The following is a 21,538-nucleotide window of genomic DNA, read 5'->3' on the forward strand; positions in this document are numbered from 1 at the left end:
ACAGGATGAGTTCGTGGTAAAGAAAACAAATGCAATGTTGGCATTTGTTTTGAGGGGAATGGAATATAAAAGCAAGGAGATAATGCTGAGTCTTTATAAGACTCTAGTCAGGCCACACTTGAGTTTTGGGCCCCAAATCTCAGAAAGGATGTGTTGTCATTGGAGAGAGTCCAGAGGAGGTTCATGAGGATGATTCCAGGAATGAAGGGGTTAATGTGTGAGGCGTGTTTGGCAGCTTTGGGCCTGTACTCACTGGAATTTAGAAGAATGTAAGAGGATCTCATTGAAACCTACTGAAAGGACTAGATAGAGTGGATGTGGAGAGGATGTTTCCTATGGTGGGGGTTAATGAATCTGTAGAATGCTCCACCACACACTGTGGTATGTAGAGGCCAAGTCCATGAGTATACTTAAGGCGGGAGTTGATCAGTCAGGATATCAAAGGATATGGTGAGAAGGCAGGTGTATTGGGCTGTGGGATCGGGGATCGGCCACGATGGAATGGTGGAGCGGACTCGATGGGATGAATGGCCTCATTCTGCTCCTGTATCTAACAGTGTCCGAAACAGCACACTTTCTATTGAGGGAAAGGACCACAGTGGTACTCGGAACTGTAGCTCCTATTTACCACTTCCTCAGCCTGCCCTATGAGCTGAGTGCAGCTCCAGGTGCCTAACACGTTCCCTGAGGGGCAGATGTGGCTATATAGGTGACTATAAGAGGGGCTTGATGCACGAGGTGTGGATGTGGCTATATAGGTTTCCCAGGAATCCACATCTTCCAAAAAGAACCTCGCACTGTCCCTTCAATCATTCTCAATGCTCCAATTATGCCCTAGCAGACCCCAATACGTTGGGCCCAGGATAGGTTTTCAGAAATGTTGACAGCCAGGAATTTGAAACTGCCCACCCTTTCCAGTTCTGATCCCTCGATGAGGAGTGGTGTGCGTTCCCTCAAGTTCCCCTTCCTGAAGTGTACTTTGGTCATTCTGACGTTGAGTTGAAGATTGCTCCTGTGACACCACTCACCCAGCTGACCAGTCTCGTTCCTGTCCACCACCTCGTCAGCATCTGAAATTCTGCCAAAATTAGTCATGTCGTCAGCAGATTTATAGAGGTCTTTTGGGTTGTGCCAAGCCACGCACTCACGTGTGTAGAGAGAGCAAAGCAGCGGGATAAGCACGCATACTTGAGGTGTGCCGGTGTGGATGGTCAGCGAGAAGGAGGTGTTCTTTCCAATCTGCATGGGCCGTGGTCCCTCGTGAGGAACTTGAGGATCCAGTTGTAGAGCGAGGTCCAGATTTTGCAGCTCGTTGAGGGTATGATTGTGTTGAACACTGAGCTGTAAAGAGCAGCCTAACATGGGCACTGCTATTGTCCAGATGAACCAGAGCTGAGTGAAGAGCCAACCAGATCGCATCCATGGGAGACTTATCCTGGTGACGGGCAAATTGCTGTGGGTCCAGAACTTTGCTGAGGCAGGAGTTGATTCTGGCCATGAGCGACCTCTCAAAGCATTTCATCAGAGTAGATTTTTTGGTCAAACACCACTCCCTCACCCTTCCCCATTAGAAGTGTGGTAGTCTGTTGTTTTGGTCACCTATTTCAATCTGACTTCCCAATCCCACGAGTAAGTCCATGGCCTCCTCTAATACCATGAAGAGGCCAACTCAGGTTAGAGGAGCAACACTTCATGTTCCATCTGGGTAGCCTCCAACCTGACAGCATGAACACTGATTCCCCAGCTTCCAGTAGTTTCTCCCCTCTCACCTGCCCATCACCTTCAGCTGGTGCCCCTCCTCTTTCCCTTTCTCTCATGGTCCACTGTCCTCTCCTATCAGATTCCCTCTTCTTCAGCCCTTTACCTCTTCCACCTATCACCTCCCTGCTTCTTACTTCATCCGTCCATCGTCCCTTCCCTTTGCCTGATCTCAGCTATCACCTGCCAGCTTGTACGTCTTGCCTCTCACTTTATTCTGAGTTCTTTCCCCTTTCTTTCTCGTCCTGATGAAGAATCTAGACCCATGTGAACTGTTCATTCCCCTGCAGGGTTCCTCCAGCATTGTGTGTGTGTGTTTCCAGAGTGGAAGACATGGTTACAGGGACCCTCATTGTTCCCCCACCCACCACAGACGCAGAAACTGACCACCGTTTTTGTATACAACTCGAAGTTTATTAGCAGGGAGGGTCTTATAAAAGAGAGTAATAAAGTAGGTATGACTACAGGAACTAGACCATCACAAGAATGATGGGTTTGAGAATAATCCCAGGAATGAAAGAGTTAATGTATGGGGGGGGGGGGTGGTGTATGGGGTGTCCAGGGAGCGGTAGCATCTCTGGTGGGGGGGGGCCCTGCAGTGCCCTTTTTCAGGGCAGCTCGTCCACCTTTGGTCCCCACCTGGCGCTCAACTCTCACCGGTGGCTCCAAGTAGTTGTAACACGCGCAGTGGCCATACCCCGGTAAACCGTCTCGGCAGACGGGCCAAACCAGGTGAGGGCAGGTCTTCGACCCTCGGTGAGGTAGGGGATCTGCCTGTCCCAGCACGTGAATCTGGCCATGGCGGATCGAGCGGAGGAGACTGATTAACGGCCCAATGGTCAAGAAGGCAGGCCAGCAGGCGTCGGTGGGGCGCTAGGAGGCACAACAAGGCACCTAGACGTCCTGGTCATCCACTGCAGGAGGTATTGATCTCTTTAAACTCACCGGGCAGTGGGCAAAGGCAGACCACCGCTGTAACCTGCCACGAACATGGTTTCCCGATATGACAGAACGGCGTGGAGGGAAATCGTCCGCCAACTGGAAATTCCAGATGCGGCCTAACGACGATGATGAATGTACGGGGAGCAATTGATGGCTCTGGGCCTGTACTCGCTGGAATTTAGAAGAACGAGGGGAAATCCATTGAAACTACTAGATGGAGTGGATGTGGAGAGGGTATTTCCGATAGTGTGGAAGTCTAGGACCAGAGGGCAAACCTCAGAATAAGGTTAAAACAAAAATGAGAAGGAATTTCTTCAGGCTGAGGGTGGAATTCATTGCCACCTTCAGGATGTCTCTGGGGACTGAGACTGAGAACGACGGGTTCTCAGTTGTTAAGGAGGTGGTGGGGAGAAGGTGTTTAACAGAACACAGAGAAAAGTTCAGCCAGGATTCAACTGGGAAGCAGACATGACAGACCAAATGGCCTAATTCTTCTCCGTTGTGTGATCTTCTGGCTTCGTCCTCCCTTCAATTCCAGAGATCTCCTTCTCCCCCCCACACCCCCGCTTATGTGCTGTAGGTCCTGAGGTTTAGTGGGCCAGGTTGGAGGTTTCCACTACCTTCCTAACCTCCAACACACACCCTCCGTTCCTGAATTCCCCACCCCAAATTCCGATACCATGAAGGCCTCAGAACCCACTACACTACCAGGTAGATGCAAGGGGCAAGAGTGTTTGATGCGGTAAGAGGAACTAATGAGGTCTGGTGCTCCCATCACCGCCATAACCCCTTGCGATGCAGAGACCCCTCTGCCAGCCCTTCCCACGATGCAGAGACCCCTCTGCCAGCCCTTCCCGCGATGCAGAGACCCCTCTGCCAGCCCTTCCCACGATGCAGAGACCCCTCTGCCAGCCCTTCCCACGATGCGGAGACCCCTCTGCCAGCCCTTCCCACGATGCGGAGAGCACTGCATTTGAAAAACTGAGGGGCTAGATGGCTCGATCTGGCCGCTGGACAGACCCATCAGCCGTCACCGGCCATATCTGCCTGGTTAATGATGACGTTGCCATTCCCGATCTGCAAACCCGTCAGCTCGTCAGTGATGATAGTCACAGTACTCTCACGGTCTTCGGCACTGCCCCAGGGATCTCCTGGCAAAATGGAGGGAGAGCAACAATCAGGGAGTTCAGAGTGAGAGAGAAAGAGAGGTTTAGATAGATAGATAGATAGATAGATACTTTATTCATCCCCATGGGGAAATTCAACTTTTTTCCAATGTCCCATACACTTGTTGTAGCAAAACTAATTACATACAATACTTAACTCAGTAAAAAATATGATATGCATCTAAATCACTATCTCAAAAAGCATTAATAATAGCTTTTAAAAAGTTCTTGTCCTGGCGGTAGAATTGTAAAGCCTAATGGCATTGGGGAGTATTGACCTCTTCATCCTGTCTGAGGAGCATTGCATCGATAGTAACCTGTCGCTGAAACTGCTTCTCTGTCTCTGGATGGTGCTATGTAGAGGATGTTCAGAGTTATCCATAATTGACCGTAGCCTACTCAGCGCCCTTCGCTCAGCTACCGATGTTAAACTCTCCAGTACTTTGCTCACGACAGAGCCCGCCTTCCTTACCAGCTTATTAAGACGTGAGGCGTCCCTCTTCTTAATGCTTCCTCCCCAACACGCCACCACAAAGAAGAGGGCGCTCTCCACAACTGACCTATAGAACATCTTCAGCATCTCACTACAGACATTGAATGACGCCAACCTTCTTAGGAAGTACAGTCGACTCTGTGCCTTCCTTTTAAGAGACAGAGACAGTGAGAGAAATAAGACAAGCACAGAACAGGCCCTTTGGCCCATTGATTACATACTGACCATGAACACCAATCACAGCTCTTTTGGAACAGCTATTTCCCTTCAATCATCTGGTTCCTAAACCAATTAGTACAATCCTATTCACCACCTTAGTACAGCAAAATTGTGACCAACGATCCCCACTGTCTGGGCTAAGCCATCTTCTCACATCTCCCATCCGGAAGGAGATACAGAAGCCTGAAGTCCCACGTCACCAGGTTCAGTAACACCTTCTTCCCTTGAACCATCTGGGTTCTTGACCCAATTAGCACAACCTTAATCACTACCTCAGCAATGAACACTACAGACCAAGGTGACTAGTGAGGGTGAGGTAATGGATGTTGTCCACATAGATTTCACTAAGGTGTTTGACAAGATCCCTCATGGAAGGGTTGTCCAGAAGACTAAATGCATAGTGACTTGGCTGCTTGGATTCAGAATTGGCTTGCCCAGTTAGAGGGTAGTGGTCAATGAGATTTATTTTGGTTGGAGGTCCATCACCAATGCTGTGACCTCAGTGGTGTTCAATAGGGATCTGTACTGGGACCTCTGCTGTTTGTGAAAGATATCAGTGATCTGGATGGAAATGTGGATATGTGAGTTAGTTAGTTCACAGATGACACGATAATTGGTAGAGTTTTAGTGTAGAGAGTGTAGAAAGTCAACAAAGAATACAGTGGTACATCGTTCAGTTACAGATCTGCCAGAGAGTTGGCAGATGGAGCTTAGCCTAGGCAAGTGTGAGGTGTTGCACTTTGGGAGGCCAAATGTGAAGTGACAGGACACAGTTACTGGCAGGACCCCTATCGGTGTTGATGTACAGAGGGATCTCGGGGTCCAAGCCCACAATTCACAGTTGATATGATGGTAAAGAAGATGTACAGCATGCTTCCCTTCGTTGGTCAGATGGGTGGGTCGGGAAGTCCGGTTGCAGCTGTTTTAAGCTCTGGCCAGGCCTTTCTCAGCCTTATTGTTTTTATCTTCTGTGTTTTCATCTGTTCGTTCTTGTTCTTTTGTGCGGGGAGGGGGATTTGGGGGTCAGTGTTGGGGGGCATTATGTGTAGGGCAGGGGTTCTTGTTGTGTTTCATGTGGAGAAGGGGGTTTGAGCGTTGACGATCGTGCTACCATTCTTTCTTTCTTGGTTTCGTGGCTATCTGGAGAAGAAGAATCTCAGAATTGTGTACTGTATAATAAACAAGCCTTTGAACATTGAGTGAAGTTCTGGTCGGCCCCATTACAGGAAGTGTTTGGGGAAGGGAGGGCACTTTGGAGAGGGTGCAGAAGAGTGCTGTCTGGATTAGAGAGGGTGCAGAAGAGGTTCACCAGGATGCTGTCTGGATTAGAGGGCTTGAGCTACAAGGAGAGGTTGGACAAACTTGGGTTGAGTGGCAGAGGCTGAGGGGAGACTTGATAAAGGTTTATAGGATGGACATCCCATCCATCAGGGGTGAAGCCCTCCCCACCATTGGAAATCTGCTTTCCTGTGACAACACTTCATGTAGGTGTGCTCCGTGCCACTCCAGGCATACCCTCTTCTCTCTGCTGCCATCAGGAAGAAGGTACAGGAGCCTCTAAACCCATGCCACCAGGTTCAGATATAGTTATTACCCCTCAAACATCAGGCTCTTGAACCTGAGGGGATAACTTCACCTGCTGCATCACTGAACTGCTCACATGACCAACGGGCTCACTTTCAAGGACTCTTCATCTCGTGATTTTTATTGCTTATTTATTTATTTATTTATTATTATCTCCCCCCCCCCCCCCCACTTTCTTTTTGTATTTTCAGTTTGTTGTTTTCCTGGACATTGATTGTCCGTTCTGTTGGGTACAGTCAATCATGGATTCTATCGTGTTTCTTGAATTTACTGTGAAAATGAATCTTAAGGCTATATATATGATGACACCTGCAGTACCAACAAAAAGTATTCACCCCTGGAAAGTTTTCATGTTTTATTGTTTTACAACATCGAATCACAGTGGATTTAATTTTGACACTGATCAACAGACAAATAGAAACATAGAAAACCTACGGCACAATACAGGCCCTTCGGCCCACAAAGCTGTTCCGACCATGTCCCTACCTTAGAACTACCGAGGCTTACACATAGCCCTCTATTTCTCTAAGCTTCAGGTAGCCATCCAGTAGTCTCTTAAAAGACCCTATCGTTTCCGTCTCCACCACCGTCGCTGGCAGCCCATTCCACACACTCACCACTCTCTTACCCCTGACATCTTCAGGCGAACTTATTATTAAACAAACCACAATTCTGGCAAAGAGCTTTTCTGCAGTGAAAACAGATTTCTGCAAAGTAGTCTAATGTCAAATATAAAACACAAAATAATTGACTGCGTAAATATTCACCTCCCCCTTTAATATGACAACCAATCATCACTGGCGCAGCAAAAGATTTTAGAAGTCACATAATTAGTTAAATGGAGATCTACTTTTGGAGACCTGTGTGAAGTCAAGGTGTTTCAATTGATTGTAGTAAAATACACTTGTATCTGGAAGGACCAACTGTTGGTGAGTCAGTATCCTGGAAAAAATTACACCACGAAGAGAAAAGAACAATCCAAATAACTCTGTGAAGATTGTTGAAAAGCACAAGTCAGGAGATGGATACAAGAACTTTTCCAAGTCACTGAATATCCCTTGGAATACAGTTAAGTCAATCATCAAGAAATGGAAAGAATATGGCACGGCTGTAAATCAGCCCGGAGCAGGCCATCCTCAAAAACTGAGTGACCGTGCAGGAAGGGGACGAGTGAGGGAGGCCACTAAAACACCGATGACAACTCTGGAGGAGTTACAAGCTTAAGTGGCTGAGATGGGAGAGATTGTGCATACAATTGCTTCACCTGTCGCAGCTTTATGAGAGGGTGGCAAAGAGAAAGCCATTGATGAAAAAAATACATATGAAATCTCGGCTAGAGTTTTCCAGAACGCAAGTGGATGGCTATCCAAGATGGCGGCGCGACGCAGCTTGCAGCGGCCACTCCGGAGCTGATTATCTGTTATTTGTGAAGTGGGGTGCCGTGCGCAATCATAATCGATTTAAAACGGACGTGGGAGCACGGAGGAACATCGGGGAATTGCCAGGAAGACCTTCTTCGTTGCTGCTGCTGCTGTGAGGTCCGGGTCTCTGCTGAGAAGAACAGGCCCCAAGTCCTCGGGGTCGCGTTGCCGATGGCCGTTGGCGGGGCTGTCTTAATACGCTCGGCAGAGGATGGTGCTCGGAGAAGCTGTGCCGGAGGGGATGGTCGGAGGCTCGGAGGTTCGACGGACTTGGAGTCCGCTGTGATCAGGTCGCTTTCACTGTGTGCTGTGTCTGCAAGGCAGGGTTCGACGGAGCTTCCATTGTGTGCTGCGTCTGAGAGGCTGAGTCGGGCGATGCCGTGGAAGTCCATAGCGGGGGTATTCCCTTCTGCCGCCTGTGTGGGATGACGAGTCTATCGGGGACCCTGGGGACTTGTGGAAACTGTGGTGATTTCTTTTGAACTTACAGTCTTTTAACATCTTTGGACTATTTTTACTGTGCCCATAGTCTGTTTTTTTTATCAATTATGCTATTGTTTGCACTGTTGTAACTATGTGGTTTTGTGCAGGTCTTGTAGCTTTAGTTTTTGGTCTTGTTTTGTCTGGTGGGATGGGAGCTCCTTTCTGGGAAATGCGCTAAGACGGTAGTGTGATATTGATACGTAGCAGCCTCTCCGGACTCTGGATTGGGGATTGCCAAACGTTATGTGGATTTTCTGGTGTAGTCTGTTTTGTCATGAGCTTTTGTGATATCATTCTGGAGGAACGTTGTCTCATTTTTTAACTGCATGACAATGAACTGAATGGTGGTGTTGTGGATAGTGTAGAGGATTGTCGAAGATTGCAGAGTGACATTGATAGGATGCAGAAATGGGCTGAGAAGTGGCAGATGGAGTTCAACCCGGAGAAGTGTGAGGTGGTACACTTTGGAAGGACAAACTCCAAGGCAGAGTACAAAGTAAATAGCAGGATACTTGGTAGTGTGGAGGAGCAGAGGGATCTGGGGGTACATGTCCACAGATCCCTGAAAGTTGTCTCACAGGTAGATAGGATTTAAGAAAGCTTATGGGGTCTTAGCTTTCATAAGTCGAGGGACAGAGTTTAAGAGACGCGATGTAATGATGCAGCTCTATAAAACTCTAGTTAGGCCACACTTGGAGTACTGTGTCCAGTTCTGGTCGCCTCACTATAGGAAGGATGTGGAAGTATTGGAAAGGGTACAGAGGAGATTTACCAGGATGCTGCCTGGTTTAGAGAGTATGGATTATGATCGGAGATTAAGGGAGCTAGGGCTTTACTCTTTGGAGTGAAGGAGGATGAGTGGGGACATGATAGAGGTGTACAAGATATTAAGAGGAATAGACAGAGTGGACAGCCAGTGCCTCTTCCCCAGGGCACCACTGCTCAGTACAAGAGGACATGGCTTTAAGTTAAGGGGAGGAAAGTTCAAGGGGGATATTAGAGGAAGGTTTTTCACTCAGAGAGTGGTTGGTGCGTGGAATGCACTGCCTGAGTCCGTGTTGGAGGCAGATACACTAGTGAAATTTAAAAGACTACTAGACAGGTATATGGAGGAATTTAAGGTGGGGGGTTATATGGGAGGCAGGGCTTGAGGGTCGGCACAACATTGTGGGCCGAAGGGCCTGTAATGTGCTGCACCATTCTATGTTCTATGTATCTGGATCTGAGACTCTGAAGTCAGCTGAAAGAAGGTTCTATGGTCTGATGAAACCAAAATTGGGCTTTTTGGCCATCAAACAAAACACTATGTTTTGTGTAAGCCAAACACTGTATCTCATCAAAAACTCACCATCCCTACCGTGAAGCATGGTGGAGGCTGCATCATGCTGTGGGGATGCTTCACTGCAGCAGGCCCTGGAAGGCTTGAGAAGGTAGAGGGGAAAATGAATGCAGCACAATACAGAGAAATCCTGGAGGAAAACCCAATGTAGTCTGCGAGTTGGGAGAAGATTTGTTTTCCAACAAGACAATGACCCCAAGCATAAAGCCAATGCCACACAGGAATGGCTTAAACACAGCAAAGCTAATGTCCTGGAGTGTCCAAATCAGAGCCCAGACCTCAATCCAATTGAGACTCTGTGGCTGGATTTGAAAAGGGCTGTTCACTCACGAACCCCAAGCAATCTGACAGAGCTAGAGCAGTTCTGAAAAGAATGGAGAAAATTGCAGTGTCCAGATGTTTAAAGCTGATATCCACACAGACTGTAATTGCTGCCAAAGCTGCAGCCACTAAATACTGACTTGAAGGGGGATGAATACTTAAGCAATCAACTAATTTAGATTTTATATCTGTCATTAATTTAGATCACTGTAGAGATCTGTTTCACTTTCTCACCAAAGAGTTTTTTTTCCGTTCATCAGTGTGTAAAAAAAAAAGCCAAATTAAATCCATCGTGATTTAAGATTGTAAACCATGAAAACTTCCAAGGGGAAGAAAAATACTGTTTATGGGCACTGTACGTACTTTGATAATAAATTCACTTTGAACAATGAGAGGCACATATAGAGTAGACAGCAGGTATCTTTGTTCTTAGCGTGGAAATATACCTCACCATACATGAGCCTCTGACTTCAAACTCACCATCACTCTGACGATGAAGAATGCGAGATGGAGTCAGACTCACACAGCATGGAAAGGGCCCTTTTATGGTTAACCCATATCCATCTATCCTATCAGTGTATCTGCTAAATGTTGAACAAGTCAGAAATGGTAATGACAGTGGGAAAGACCATTTCAAAGCTCACATGCGAGAGGTGGAGAATGAAGTGTGGGATCTAAAGAGAAGAGAGGAATGTCATGAGTGCTGAAGAGATGAAAGGGAAAATCAGAATGATTAATCAGTACCAACATGGCTTGGTATGGCCACTGCTCTCCATTGCTACACAATGTCCTTCTCCCTCCATTCCCCGTACACAATGTCCATCTCCCTCCGTTCCCCGTACACAATGTCCATCTCCCTCCATTCCCCGTACACAATGTCCATCTCCCTCCGTTCCCAGTACACAACGTCCATCTCCCTCCGTTCCCAGTACACAATGTCCATCTCCCTCCATTCCCCGTACACCCATGTGTCTGTCTCTGAACATCTTACCACCTCTATCATATCTGCCTGCACCACTGCCGCAGGTAGCACATTCCAGACACCCATCACTTACCGAGTAAAGAAACTCTTCTCCTGCACATGTCCTCTGAGCTTTCCTCCTCTCCTCTCTCCTGAAGTGCTGGTATTAGACATCTCTACCCTAACTGTGTACTCCATCTGTGCCTCTTACAATCTTATACCCTTCTCTCACATCTCCCCCCAGCCTCTGCCACTGCAGAGAAAACAACCCAAATTTGTCCAGTCTCTCCTTGTAGCTCACGCCCTCTAATCCAGGCAGCATCCCGGTGAACCTCTTCGACACCCTCTCCAAAGACCACATCGCAAATAACCATTGTACAAGACATGGGAGCAAAATCAGGCCATTACTTCTGCTCCACCATTCCATCACGGCTGATGTATTTATTTTCCATCTCAACCCTATTCTCCTACCTTCACACCCTGACGAATCATGAACCTATCGAATTCCACTTTATATATAGCAAATGACTTGATCTCCACAGCCATCTGTGCAAATGAATTCCACAGATTCATCACCCTCTGGCTAAAGAAATTCCTCATTCCTGTTCTAAACAGATGCTCTTCTTTCCTGAGGCTCCCAGATTCCTCTACTATGGAAGCATGTTCCCCACATCCACTCTATATAGGCCTTTCAATACTTGATAGATTCCGCCCCCCCCCCCCCCCCAATCTTCTAAACACCAACAAACATTCCTGTTTGAGCCCAGAGCCATCAAACATTCCTCATACGTTAACCTTTTCATTCCCGGGATCATTCTCGTGAAATTCCTCTAAACCCTCTCCAATGCCAATATATCCTTTCTTAGATAACCGGCTCAGAACTGCTCACAGTACTCCAAGTGTAGAAGTATTATATCTTTGCTTTAATATTCCAGTCACCTGTCTGGGCGTTGTCCCCAGGGTCTCCTGTCCGCGGCATGTTGTTGCCTTCCCCTTGCATAATGTTTCCTGATCCCACCTGTACGTAGCTCGCTCCTCCTTGCACGTGGGTGGTGATACAATTGGAGGTGGTCCCCGATTGCTGGTAGGTAGTGTTCAAATTTCCCAGGACGAAGAAATTGGTCACGTTTGTCTGGGACTGGCCCCAGTCCTTTCTCTCCTCTCCCACCTCATTCCAGGTGACTGCAGGACCTGCTAAAGATGAACCTTGGTAACGTGTGATGACAATAAATGAGAATTAATGGTCTCCAACTGATAGGATCGCTCACCTCTCGACACTGCCCCTCGTTCCTCACCGGTGTTCCCATTCACCTTGTCCTCCTCAGCTAACTTCCAAAGCTTCCCTCCCACTTTCTGCACCCTGCCCTCCTCGGAGAGCTGGTAGAGACTGCGCTGGACGGCCGCCTTGGTGCAGCCCAGCAGCCGGGACAGGTTCAGGGCCGAATTCGGTTCTTTTCCCTTCAGTTCTGACAGGATCTTGGCTCTGTCGGCTTGCAATTCTGGAGGGAGAAAGGAGTCAGGTGAGGGTTACATTGCACCTTACCCCTCCACCGCCTCCACCCTCACCACCCTCCTGTCTTCACCCCCACTCTCCACTCATCTCCTCTCTCCCACCACACTCCCTCAGACACACCACTCATCCACTACTTCCTCACCCACATCTTCTCCATTCACCCCACCTCCTGCTATGCCTTCCCCCTTCCCCCCACTTTAGGGAAGAGAACAGCCCAGGAAAAGGCCCTTCAGCCCATCATTTGACTCTAATAGCGGCTGTATACAGGCCTCCAAACAGCAGCCGAGGTGTGGATTACAAATGACAGCAGGAGATGGAAAAGGCTTGTCAGAGGGCAATGTCATGATAATCACTGGGGATTTTAACTTAAAAGTGGATTTTGAAAACCAGGCCAGTACTGGACTTCAGGAGAGAGAATTTGTAGGATGTCTAAGGGATGGCTTTTTAGAACAGCCTGTTGTTGAGTCCGCTCAGGGATCGGCTGTGCTGGACTGGGTGTTGTGTATTGATCCGGAGGTGATAAAGAACCCTGAGGGAACAGTGATCACAATATGATCGAGTTCACTTTAAAATTTGGAAAAACTAAATTCCAATGTGTCAGTATTTCAGTGGAATAAAGGAAATTACAATGGCAGGAGAGGGGAACTGGCCAAAGTTGTCTAGAAAGACAGTAGCAGGAAGGACAGCAAAGCAGCAATGGCTGGAGTTTCTGCGAAAATGAGGGAAGTGCAAGACAGATATATTCCAAATAAGAAGGAATTTTCAAAGGGAAGAAGGTCACTATCGTGGCTGACAAGTGAAGTCAGAGCCAAAGTAAAAGCAAAAGAGAGGGCTACGTGGAAGTCAAAGCTAATGGGAAGATAGAAGACTGGGAAACTTTTAAGAACTTGCTGAAGGAAACTAAGAAGGTCATTAGGAAGGAAAAGATGAATTATGAAAGGAAGCTGGCGACTAATATCAAAGAAGATACTAAAAGATTTTTTAAGTATATAAAGGGCAAAAGAGAGTTGTGGGTAGATATAGGACCAATAGAAAATGACGCTGGAAATGTGTATTTTGCATCAGTTTTCACAGTGGAAGACATCTGCAGTATACCAGATGTGAAGTGTGTGCAGTGAAAACTATGACTGAGAAGGTGCTCAGGAAGCTTAATGGTCTGAGGGTGGATAAACCTCCTGGACCTGATGGAATGCACCCTCGGGTTCTGAAGGAAGCAGCTGGAGAGATTGTGGAGGCATTAGTAATGATCCTTCAAGAATCAATAGATTCTGGCATTGTACGGGATGACTGGAAAATTGCAAATGTTACTCCGCTATTTGAGAATGGTGGGAGGCAGCAGAAAGGAAACTATAGACCTGTTAGCCTGACATCAGTGGTTGGGAAGTTGTTGGAATCGATTGTCAGGGATGAGATTACGGAGTACCCGGAGGCACGTGACAAGATAGGCCAAAGCCAGCATGGTTTCCTGAAAGGAAAATCCTGCCTGACAAACGTACTACAATTTTTTGAGGAAATTACAAGTAGGCTAGACAAAGGAGATGCAGTAGATGTTGTGTACTTGGATTTTCAGAAGGCTTTAGACAAGGTGTCACACATGAAGCTGCTTAGTAAGATAAGATCCTATGGAATTACAGGGGAGTTACTAGCATGGGTGAAGCATTGGCTGGTCGGCAGAAAACAGAGAGTGGGAATAAAGGGATCCTATTCCGACTGGCTGCTGGTTACTAGTGAAGTTCCACAGGGGTTGGTGTTGAGACCGCTGCTTTTTATGGTGTTTGTCAATGATTTGGACTATGGATTTGTGGCTAAATTTGCCAATGATACACAGATAGGTGGAGGAGCAGGTAGTGTTGAGGAAACAGAGAGACTCAGATAGTTTAGGGGAATGGGCAAAGAAGTGGCAACTGAAATACAATGTTGGAAAATGTATGGTCATGCACTTTGGTGGACGAAATAAACGGGCAGACTGTTATTTAGATGGGGAGAGAATTCAAAATGGAGAGATGCAAAGGGACTTGGGAGTCCTTGTGCACGATACCCTTAAGATTAACCTCCAGGTTGAGTCGGTGGTGAAGAAGGTGAATGCAATGTTTGAATTCATTTCTAGAGGTAAAGAATATAAGACCATAAGATACAGGAGCACAATTAAGCCATCTGGCTCATCGAGTCTGCTCCGCCATTCAATCATGGCTGATCCTTTATTCTATCTCCTCCTCAACCCCAGTTCCCGGTCTTCTCCCTGTAACCTTTGATGCCACGTCCAATCAAGAACCTATCAATCTCTGCCTTAAATACACCCAACAATCTGGCCTCCACAGTTGCACGTGGCAACAAATTCTGAAGGTCCTGTCCTGTGCTGTATTGTTCAGAAATTTCTCCAAATCTCTGTTATAAATGGACAACCTTCTATCCTGAGGCTGTGCCCTCTTGTCTGAAACTCCCCCACCATGGGAAACATCCTTTCCACATCTACTCTGTCATGGTCTTTCAACATTCGAAAGGTTTCAATGAGATCCCCACTCATCCTTCTAAATTCCAGTGAGTACAGACCCAGAGCCATCAAACGTTCCTCGTATGATAACCCTTTCATTCCTGGAATCATCCTTGTGAACCTCCTCTCCAATGCCAGCACATTTCTTCTAAGATGAGGGGCCCAAAACTGTCCACAATACTCAAGGTGAGCCCTCACTAGTGCCTCATAAAGCCTCAACATCACACCCTAGAGTTCTTGAAATGAATACAAACATGACTTTTGCCTTCCTCACGACCAACTCAACCTACAAATTAACCTTCTGGGTGATCTGCACAAGTGTCTCAGATCCTGCACAAGTCCCCCTGCATCTCAGATTCCTGGATTTTCTCCTCATTTAGAAAATAGTCTGCACATTTATTTCTACTACCAAAGTGCGTGACCATGCATTTTCCAAAGCCTGCTGTATAAGAGCAGGGATGTGACATTGAGGCTCTATAAGGCACTCGTGAGACCACACTTGGAGTACTGTGTGCAGTTTTGGGCTCCTTATGTTAGAAAAGATATACTGACATTGGAGAGGGTTCAGAGAAGATTCAGGAGAATGATTCCAGGAATGAAAAGGTTACCATATGAGGAATGTCTGGCAGCTCTTGGGCTGTATTCCCTGGAGTTCAGGAGAATGAGGGGGGATCGCATAGAAACATTCCAGATGTTAAAAGGCCTGAACAGATTAGATATGGCAAAGTTATTTCCCATGGTAGGAGAGTCTAGGACAAGAGGGCATGATTTCAGGATTGAAGGACATCTCAGGATTTAGAACAGAGATGTGGAGAAATTACTTCAGTCAGAGGGCAGTACATCTGTGGAATTTGTTGCCACAAGCGGCTGTGGAGGCCAAGTCATTGGGTGTATTTAAGGCACAGATAGATAGCTTCCTGATTAACCAGGGAATCAAGGGGTATGGGGAGAAGGCAGGGGAGTGGGGATGACAGGAAGAACTGGATCAGCCTATGATTGAATGGCGGAGCAGACTTGATGGGCCGAGTGGCCTACTTCTGCTCCTATACCTTATGGTCTTAAGTTGTGCAGAGCTAATTACACACTTAACCCCTCATGAATTAATTATTTCTGCCTACACAATAAGTACCTCCCTCCATCCTCCATACAGAGTCCATTTTCCTCAGGTTTTACATACACAGTGTCCATCTCCCTCCATTCCCCATAAACAATGTCCATCTCCCTCCGTTCCCCATACACAATGTCCATCTCCCTCCGTTCCCCATAAACAATGTCCATCTCCCTCCGTTCCCCGTACACAATGTCCATCTCCCTCCATTCCCAGTACACAATGTCCATCTCCCTCCGTTCCCCATAAACAATGTCCATCTCCCTACATCCCCCCATACACAATGTCCATCTCCCTCTGTTCCTCGTACACAATGTCCATCTCCCTCTGTTCCCTGTACACAATGTCCATCTCCCTCCGTTGCCCATACACAATGTCCATCTCCCTCTGTTCCCCATACACAATGTCCAACTCCCGTCCGTTCCCCATACACAATGTCCATCTCCCTCCGTTCCCCATATACAATGTCAATCACCCTCTGTTCCCCATAAACAATGTCCATCTCCCTCCGTTCCCCGTACACAATGTCCATCTCCCTCCGTTCCCCGTACACAATGTCCAACTCCCGTCCGTTCCCAGTACACAATGTCCAACTCCCGTCCGTTCCCTGCTCATCTCTGTGTCTGTCTAACAGCATCTGATACACCTCTATCATATCTACTGCCACCCCCACGCCTGCGAGTATACTCTAGGCATCCCTCTCTCTTTAAATGCATTTCCTCTGGTACTCGACATTTGAACCCTGGGGAGAAAGATGCTTTCTGTCCAGTCTGTACGTGCATCTCGTAATCTTATAAACCCTGAGAAAGTCTCTCCTCAGCCTCCACAGCTCCAGGGAAAATAACCCAAGTTTGTCTGATGTTACTCACGCCCTCTAACCCAGGCAGCATCCTTGTGCACCTCTTCTGCCCCCTCTCCAAAGCGTCCCCCACCCGTCCTGTAATGGGGAGACCAGAACTGCACACGGTACTCCGAGAGCGGACAGACCAGAGTTTTATACGGCTGCAACATGACTTCCCGACTCTTGTACTCAACACTTGACTGATGAAGGGAACCATGTCGTATGTCTACTTCTGTAGGGGTTTCCTCTCTACATCAACACTACTAAGGGTGCTGTCCTTAACTGCCTCTTTACATTTGACCTCTGAAAGTGCCTTAACGCTGCTGGTGGTGGTATTGATTAAATGCTCCCAATGGCTTGCGTCTCAACTAGCTTCTAACAACTGTCCATTTCCTGGCCTTCACATGTGGTTGGGCTGTTACGCCTGCCGGAATCCTTTCTACTGACAGACAGAAGGGGCAAATGCGGGTTACTGGTGCCTTAAAACCAGTCACTTCAGGCAGATGGGGCTTGCCAGCCAGGGTTGGCGGCTCATCCGGAAGGAAAACTCTGATCTCGAACCTCCGCTGCCTTGCGTCTCCACTGTAGGTTTGTGAGTCAACCCTGAGATATATTGAGTACATTGAGTCCTACATTGAGTTCAGTGACTCTGCTTTCCTGTGGGTTCATCAGATGCGTGGGGGCAGGGGCAACTGCTCGCTCTTCGTATCGTACTGTCCAGGCTCGTGTATCTAGACAGCTAGGATGCCACATCCGTGGCCAACCCTGACCGATGGGGGCATCAGCTCAGCCCAGAGTGCAACACCTCACACTTGTCCAGGTTAAATACCATCTGCTATTTCTCTGCCCATCTCTGTAACTGATGCTTTGGCAATATTCTACACTGTCTACAAGTCCACCAATTCTTGTGTCGTCTGCAAACTGACCAACACTTCTGCCCACATTCCGGCGCATTCTCCTTCTGCTACCGTTACATCCTTCCTTCCCTCCCACCATCCACTTACTTCCTCTCCTCTTTCCCGTCTTTCCTCCGCATTCCTCCTAGCTTCCACCCTCCCGTCTCCCACGCACTCTTGTCTCTCCTCTACCCCACTGCCCCTCCCTCCTCACCATTTCTTCCCTCCCCACTGCCCAAGAACTATTCTCCAGTGGAGTGGGGCACTGTACATTGGGAAGGAGGGAGATTGAGGTCACTCACCTATTGGCAGTGGCCCTCGTTCCTCACCAGTGTCCCCCTTCACCTCGTCCTCCTCAGCTAACTTCCAAAGCTTCACTCCCACTTTCTGCACCCTGCCTTCCTCGGAGAGCTGGTAGAGACAGCGCTGGACGGCCGCCTTGGTGCAGCCCAGCAGCCGGGACAGGTTCAGGGCCGAGTTCGGTTCTTTTCCCTTCAGTTCTGACAGGATCTTGGCTCTGTCGGCTTGCGATTCTGGAGGGGAGAAAGGAATCGGGTCAGGGTTACATTGCATCAACCAAGAACCAATCCCTCTCCCTCTCTCACCCTCCCCTCCCCTTCCTCTCCACTCCCTGTCTCACCTTCCATCTCCACCCTCTCCTTCCCTCTACTTTGTCTGAACCTATTCTCCATCCCCACTTCTCTTTGCACCCCCTTTTCCTCACTATTCCTCATATCCATCCTTTCCTCCTCCTCCTCTCTCAATCCCAGTTTGCTCCTTGCCTCCCTACTCCCTCCTATCCCCAATCTCCCCCCCCCCCCGCTCCACGCACTCACACGGTCCCCCACGTAACTCCCTGTGGGGGGGGGGGGGGAGTTTGGGAAGGAGGACGCAGGTAAGTGTCACACACTGGCAACCAGTCTCCATCCCCTCATCATCACCCAGAGCTCTCTCCTCTCCCCCCTGCCCATGGCTTTCAATCCCTCTAGAACACTGTGACCCTGGGGTGCGGGGACATGGTTCCCTGAAAGTGGAGTCACAGGTAGACAGGGACCCTGGGGAGTGTTGTGGAACACTGTGACCCAGGGGTACGGGGACATGGTTCCCTGAAAGTGGAGTCCCAGGTAGACAGGGACCCTGGGGAGTGTTGTAGAACAGAGGGACCCAGGGGTACGGGGACATGGTTCCCGGAAGGTGGAGTCACAGGTAGACAGGGACCCTGGGGAGTGTTGTGGAACAGTGTGACCCTGGGGTGCGGGGACATGGTTCCCTGAAAGTGGAGTCACAGGTAGACAGGGACCCTGGGGAGTGTTGTGGAACAGTGTGACCCTGGGGTACGGGGACATGGTTCCCTGAAAGTGGAGTCCCAGGTAGACAGGGACCCTGGGGAGTGTTGTAGAACAGAGGGACCCAGGGGTACGGGGACATGGTTCCCGGAAGGTGGAGTCACAGGTAGACAGGGACCCTGGGGAGTGTTGTGGAACAGTGTGACCCTGGGGTGCGGGGACATGGTTCCCTGAAAGTGGAGTCACAGGTAGACAGGGACCCTGGGGAGTGTTGTAGAACAGAGGGACCCAGGGGTACGGGGACATGGTTCCCTGAAAGTGGAGCCACAGGTAGACAGGGACCCTGGGGAGTGTTGTGGAACAGAGGGACCCAGGGGTACGGGGACATGGTTCCCGGAAGGTGGAATCACAGGTAGACAGGGACCCTGGGGAGTGTTGTGGAACAGTGTGACCCTGGGGTACGGGGACATGGTTCCCGGAAGGTGGAGTCACAGGTAGACAGGAACCCTGGGGAGTGTTATAGAACAGTGTGACCCAGGGGTGCGGGGACATGGTTCCCTGAAAGTGGAGTCACAGGTAGACAGGGACTCTGGGGAGTGTTGTAGAACAGAGGGACCCAGGGGTACGGGGACATGGTTCCCGGAAGGTGGAGTCACAGGTAGACAGGAACCCTGGGGAGTGTTATAGAACAGTGTGACCCAGGGGTGCGGGGACATGGTTCCCTGAAAGTGGAGTCACAGGTAGACAGGGACTCTGGGGAGTGTTGTAGAACAGAGGGACCCAGGGGTACGGGGACATGGTTCCCAGAAGGTGGAGTCACAGGTAGACAGGGACCCTGGGGAGTGTTGTAGAACAGAGGGACCCAGGGGTACGGGGACATGGTTCCCTGAAAGTGGAGTCACAGGTAGACAGGGACCCTGGGGAGTGTTGTGGAACAGAGGGACCCTGGGGTACGGGGATATGGTTCCCTGAAAGTGGAGCCACAGGTAGACAGGGACCCTGGGGAGTGTTGTGGAACAGAGGGACCCTGGGGTGCGGGGACATGGTTCCCTGAAAGTGGAGTCACAGGTAGACAGGGACCCAGGAGTACAAGGACAGGGTTCCCTGAAAGTGGAGTCACAGGTAGACAGGGCAGTGAAGAAGGTGTTTACCACGCTGACCTTCATCAGTCAGGGAACTGAGTACAGGAGTTGGGACGTTATGTTGTAATTGTACAAGACGTTGGTGAGACCGCACTCGGAGTGTTGTGTTCAGTTCTGGTCGCCCCGCTGTAGGAAAGATGCCTTTGAGCTGGAAGGAGTGCAGAGGAGAATTACAAGGATGTTACTGGGGTTCGAGGGACTGAGTTATGGAGAGAGATTGGACAGGTTGGGTCTCTATTCCTTGGAGTGTAGGAGAATGAGGGGTGACCCTACAGAGGTGTATAAAACCACGAGGGGCACAGGTAGGGTGAATGTGCACAGACTTTCCCCAGGGGTGGGCAATCAAGAACACAGGTTGGGCACAGGTTTAAGGTGAGGGGGAGGGAGGTTTAAGGTGAGAGGGGAGGGAGATTTAATAGGGACCTGAGAGGCAACTTTTTCACCCGGAGGATGGTCCGTCTATGGAACGAGCTGTCGGAGGAAGTGATTGAGGGAGGAACATTAACGATATTTAAAAGGCACTTGGACAGGTAGGCAGACAGGAACAGTTACGGGGCAAACGGCACCGGCTCAGATGGGGCTTCTTGTTTAGTATGACCAGTAGGGTCGAATGGCCTGTTTTCATGCTGCTGCACTGGGATGGGAGTTTCGGCCGCTCCCGTTTCAAGGTAGGAGCGTGAAACGAAAGTGAAAGGGGCCGTCTTCCTCTGTGCTGACAACCACCGCGGGTCGGCAGCGTCTGTGGACCCCGAACCCGGTTTGGTGGCCCAGGTGGACGCGGGTTTAACCCGGGATGTTCATTCGGCCCTAATCCCCGTTAGCGAGCCTCACTCCCCGGAATCTCTGTCCCCCTGTCTCCGCTGTGTCCCGGTTCCCGGCGCCCCGTCCCCCCGGAAAACTCGCCCGCCCGCCCACCAGGATCAGTCCCGGTTACCGATCTCCCGTCCCCCCGGAAAACTCTCCCGCCCGCCCGCCAGGATCAGTCCCGGTTACCGAGCTCCCGTCCCCCTGGCACTCGAGCATCCATGTCCGTCGGCCGAAGACGCCGATTGAACGGGCTCCTCCCGCTTGCTGAACCGGGCTGGTGCGCTTCCGCCCACGGGGCGGGACAGCGTCTCACTACCGCTCCGCAAACCGGTCTCAGGGCGGGGGTGTGGGGGGTGAGGGGCTGTGGAGTTCAGTGGGGTGGTGAGGGAGGTCAAGGGGTTGGGGTGAGGGGCTTGAAGGGAGTGAGGTAGGGAGTAGAGGTGAGGGCTTGGGGGTGAAGGAGTGGACGTGAGGGGTGAAGAGGAGGGGTTTGAGGGGGATGGAGATGCGGGATTGAGGGGTGGAGTTGAGGGGTGTGAAGGTAATGGAGGTGAGGGGATGGGGATGCAGAGGAGGGGGATGAGGAAGAAGAGGACGGGGTAGGGGTTAATGGTGGGAGGATGATGGGGTGAGGGAGGAATAGTGGAGTGGGGATAGAGGGTGATAGGGAGAGGGTGTGGGGGTGATGGGGTGAGAGGCCTGAGGGGTTGTGGAGGGATGAGGGGCAGTGAGGAAGGTCAAGGGGGATGGAGGTGAGGGGGTGGAGA

General features: G+C 49.6%; 1 protein-coding gene across 3 annotated transcripts; it reads right to left on the reverse strand.

Annotated features, from left to right (window-relative positions):
* Positions 1-3,063: 3,063 nt before the first annotated feature.
* Positions 3,064-21,053, reverse strand: LOC140716031 (uncharacterized). 3 transcript variants are annotated; one of them, XM_073028694.1, is made up of 6 exons: positions 20,958-21,002; positions 19,983-20,112; positions 17,839-18,069; positions 11,956-12,186; positions 11,627-11,878; positions 3,064-3,851 (listed from the first exon to the last, which is right to left on the reverse strand). In XM_073028694.1, the coding sequence occupies exons 1-6, from the start codon at positions 20,985-20,987 to the stop codon at positions 3,724-3,726; spliced, it is 1,002 nt and encodes a 333-aa protein (XP_072884795.1). In that variant the 5' UTR covers positions 20,988-21,002; the 3' UTR covers positions 3,064-3,723. The 3 variants fall into 3 exon arrangements, with proteins under 3 accessions (XP_072884795.1, XP_072884797.1, XP_072884796.1); XM_073028696.1 differs by lacking the exon at positions 19,983-20,112 and having other exon boundaries at positions 11,627-11,881; positions 20,973-21,053; XM_073028695.1 differs by lacking the exon at positions 19,983-20,112 and having other exon boundaries at positions 11,627-11,881; positions 20,958-21,039.
* Between the last annotated feature and the right edge of the window lie 485 nt (positions 21,054-21,538).

This window comes from Hemitrygon akajei, chromosome 24, assembly GCF_048418815.1.
Source record: "Hemitrygon akajei chromosome 24, sHemAka1.3, whole genome shotgun sequence".
Taxonomy (NCBI): domain Eukaryota; kingdom Metazoa; phylum Chordata; class Chondrichthyes; order Myliobatiformes; family Dasyatidae; genus Hemitrygon; species Hemitrygon akajei.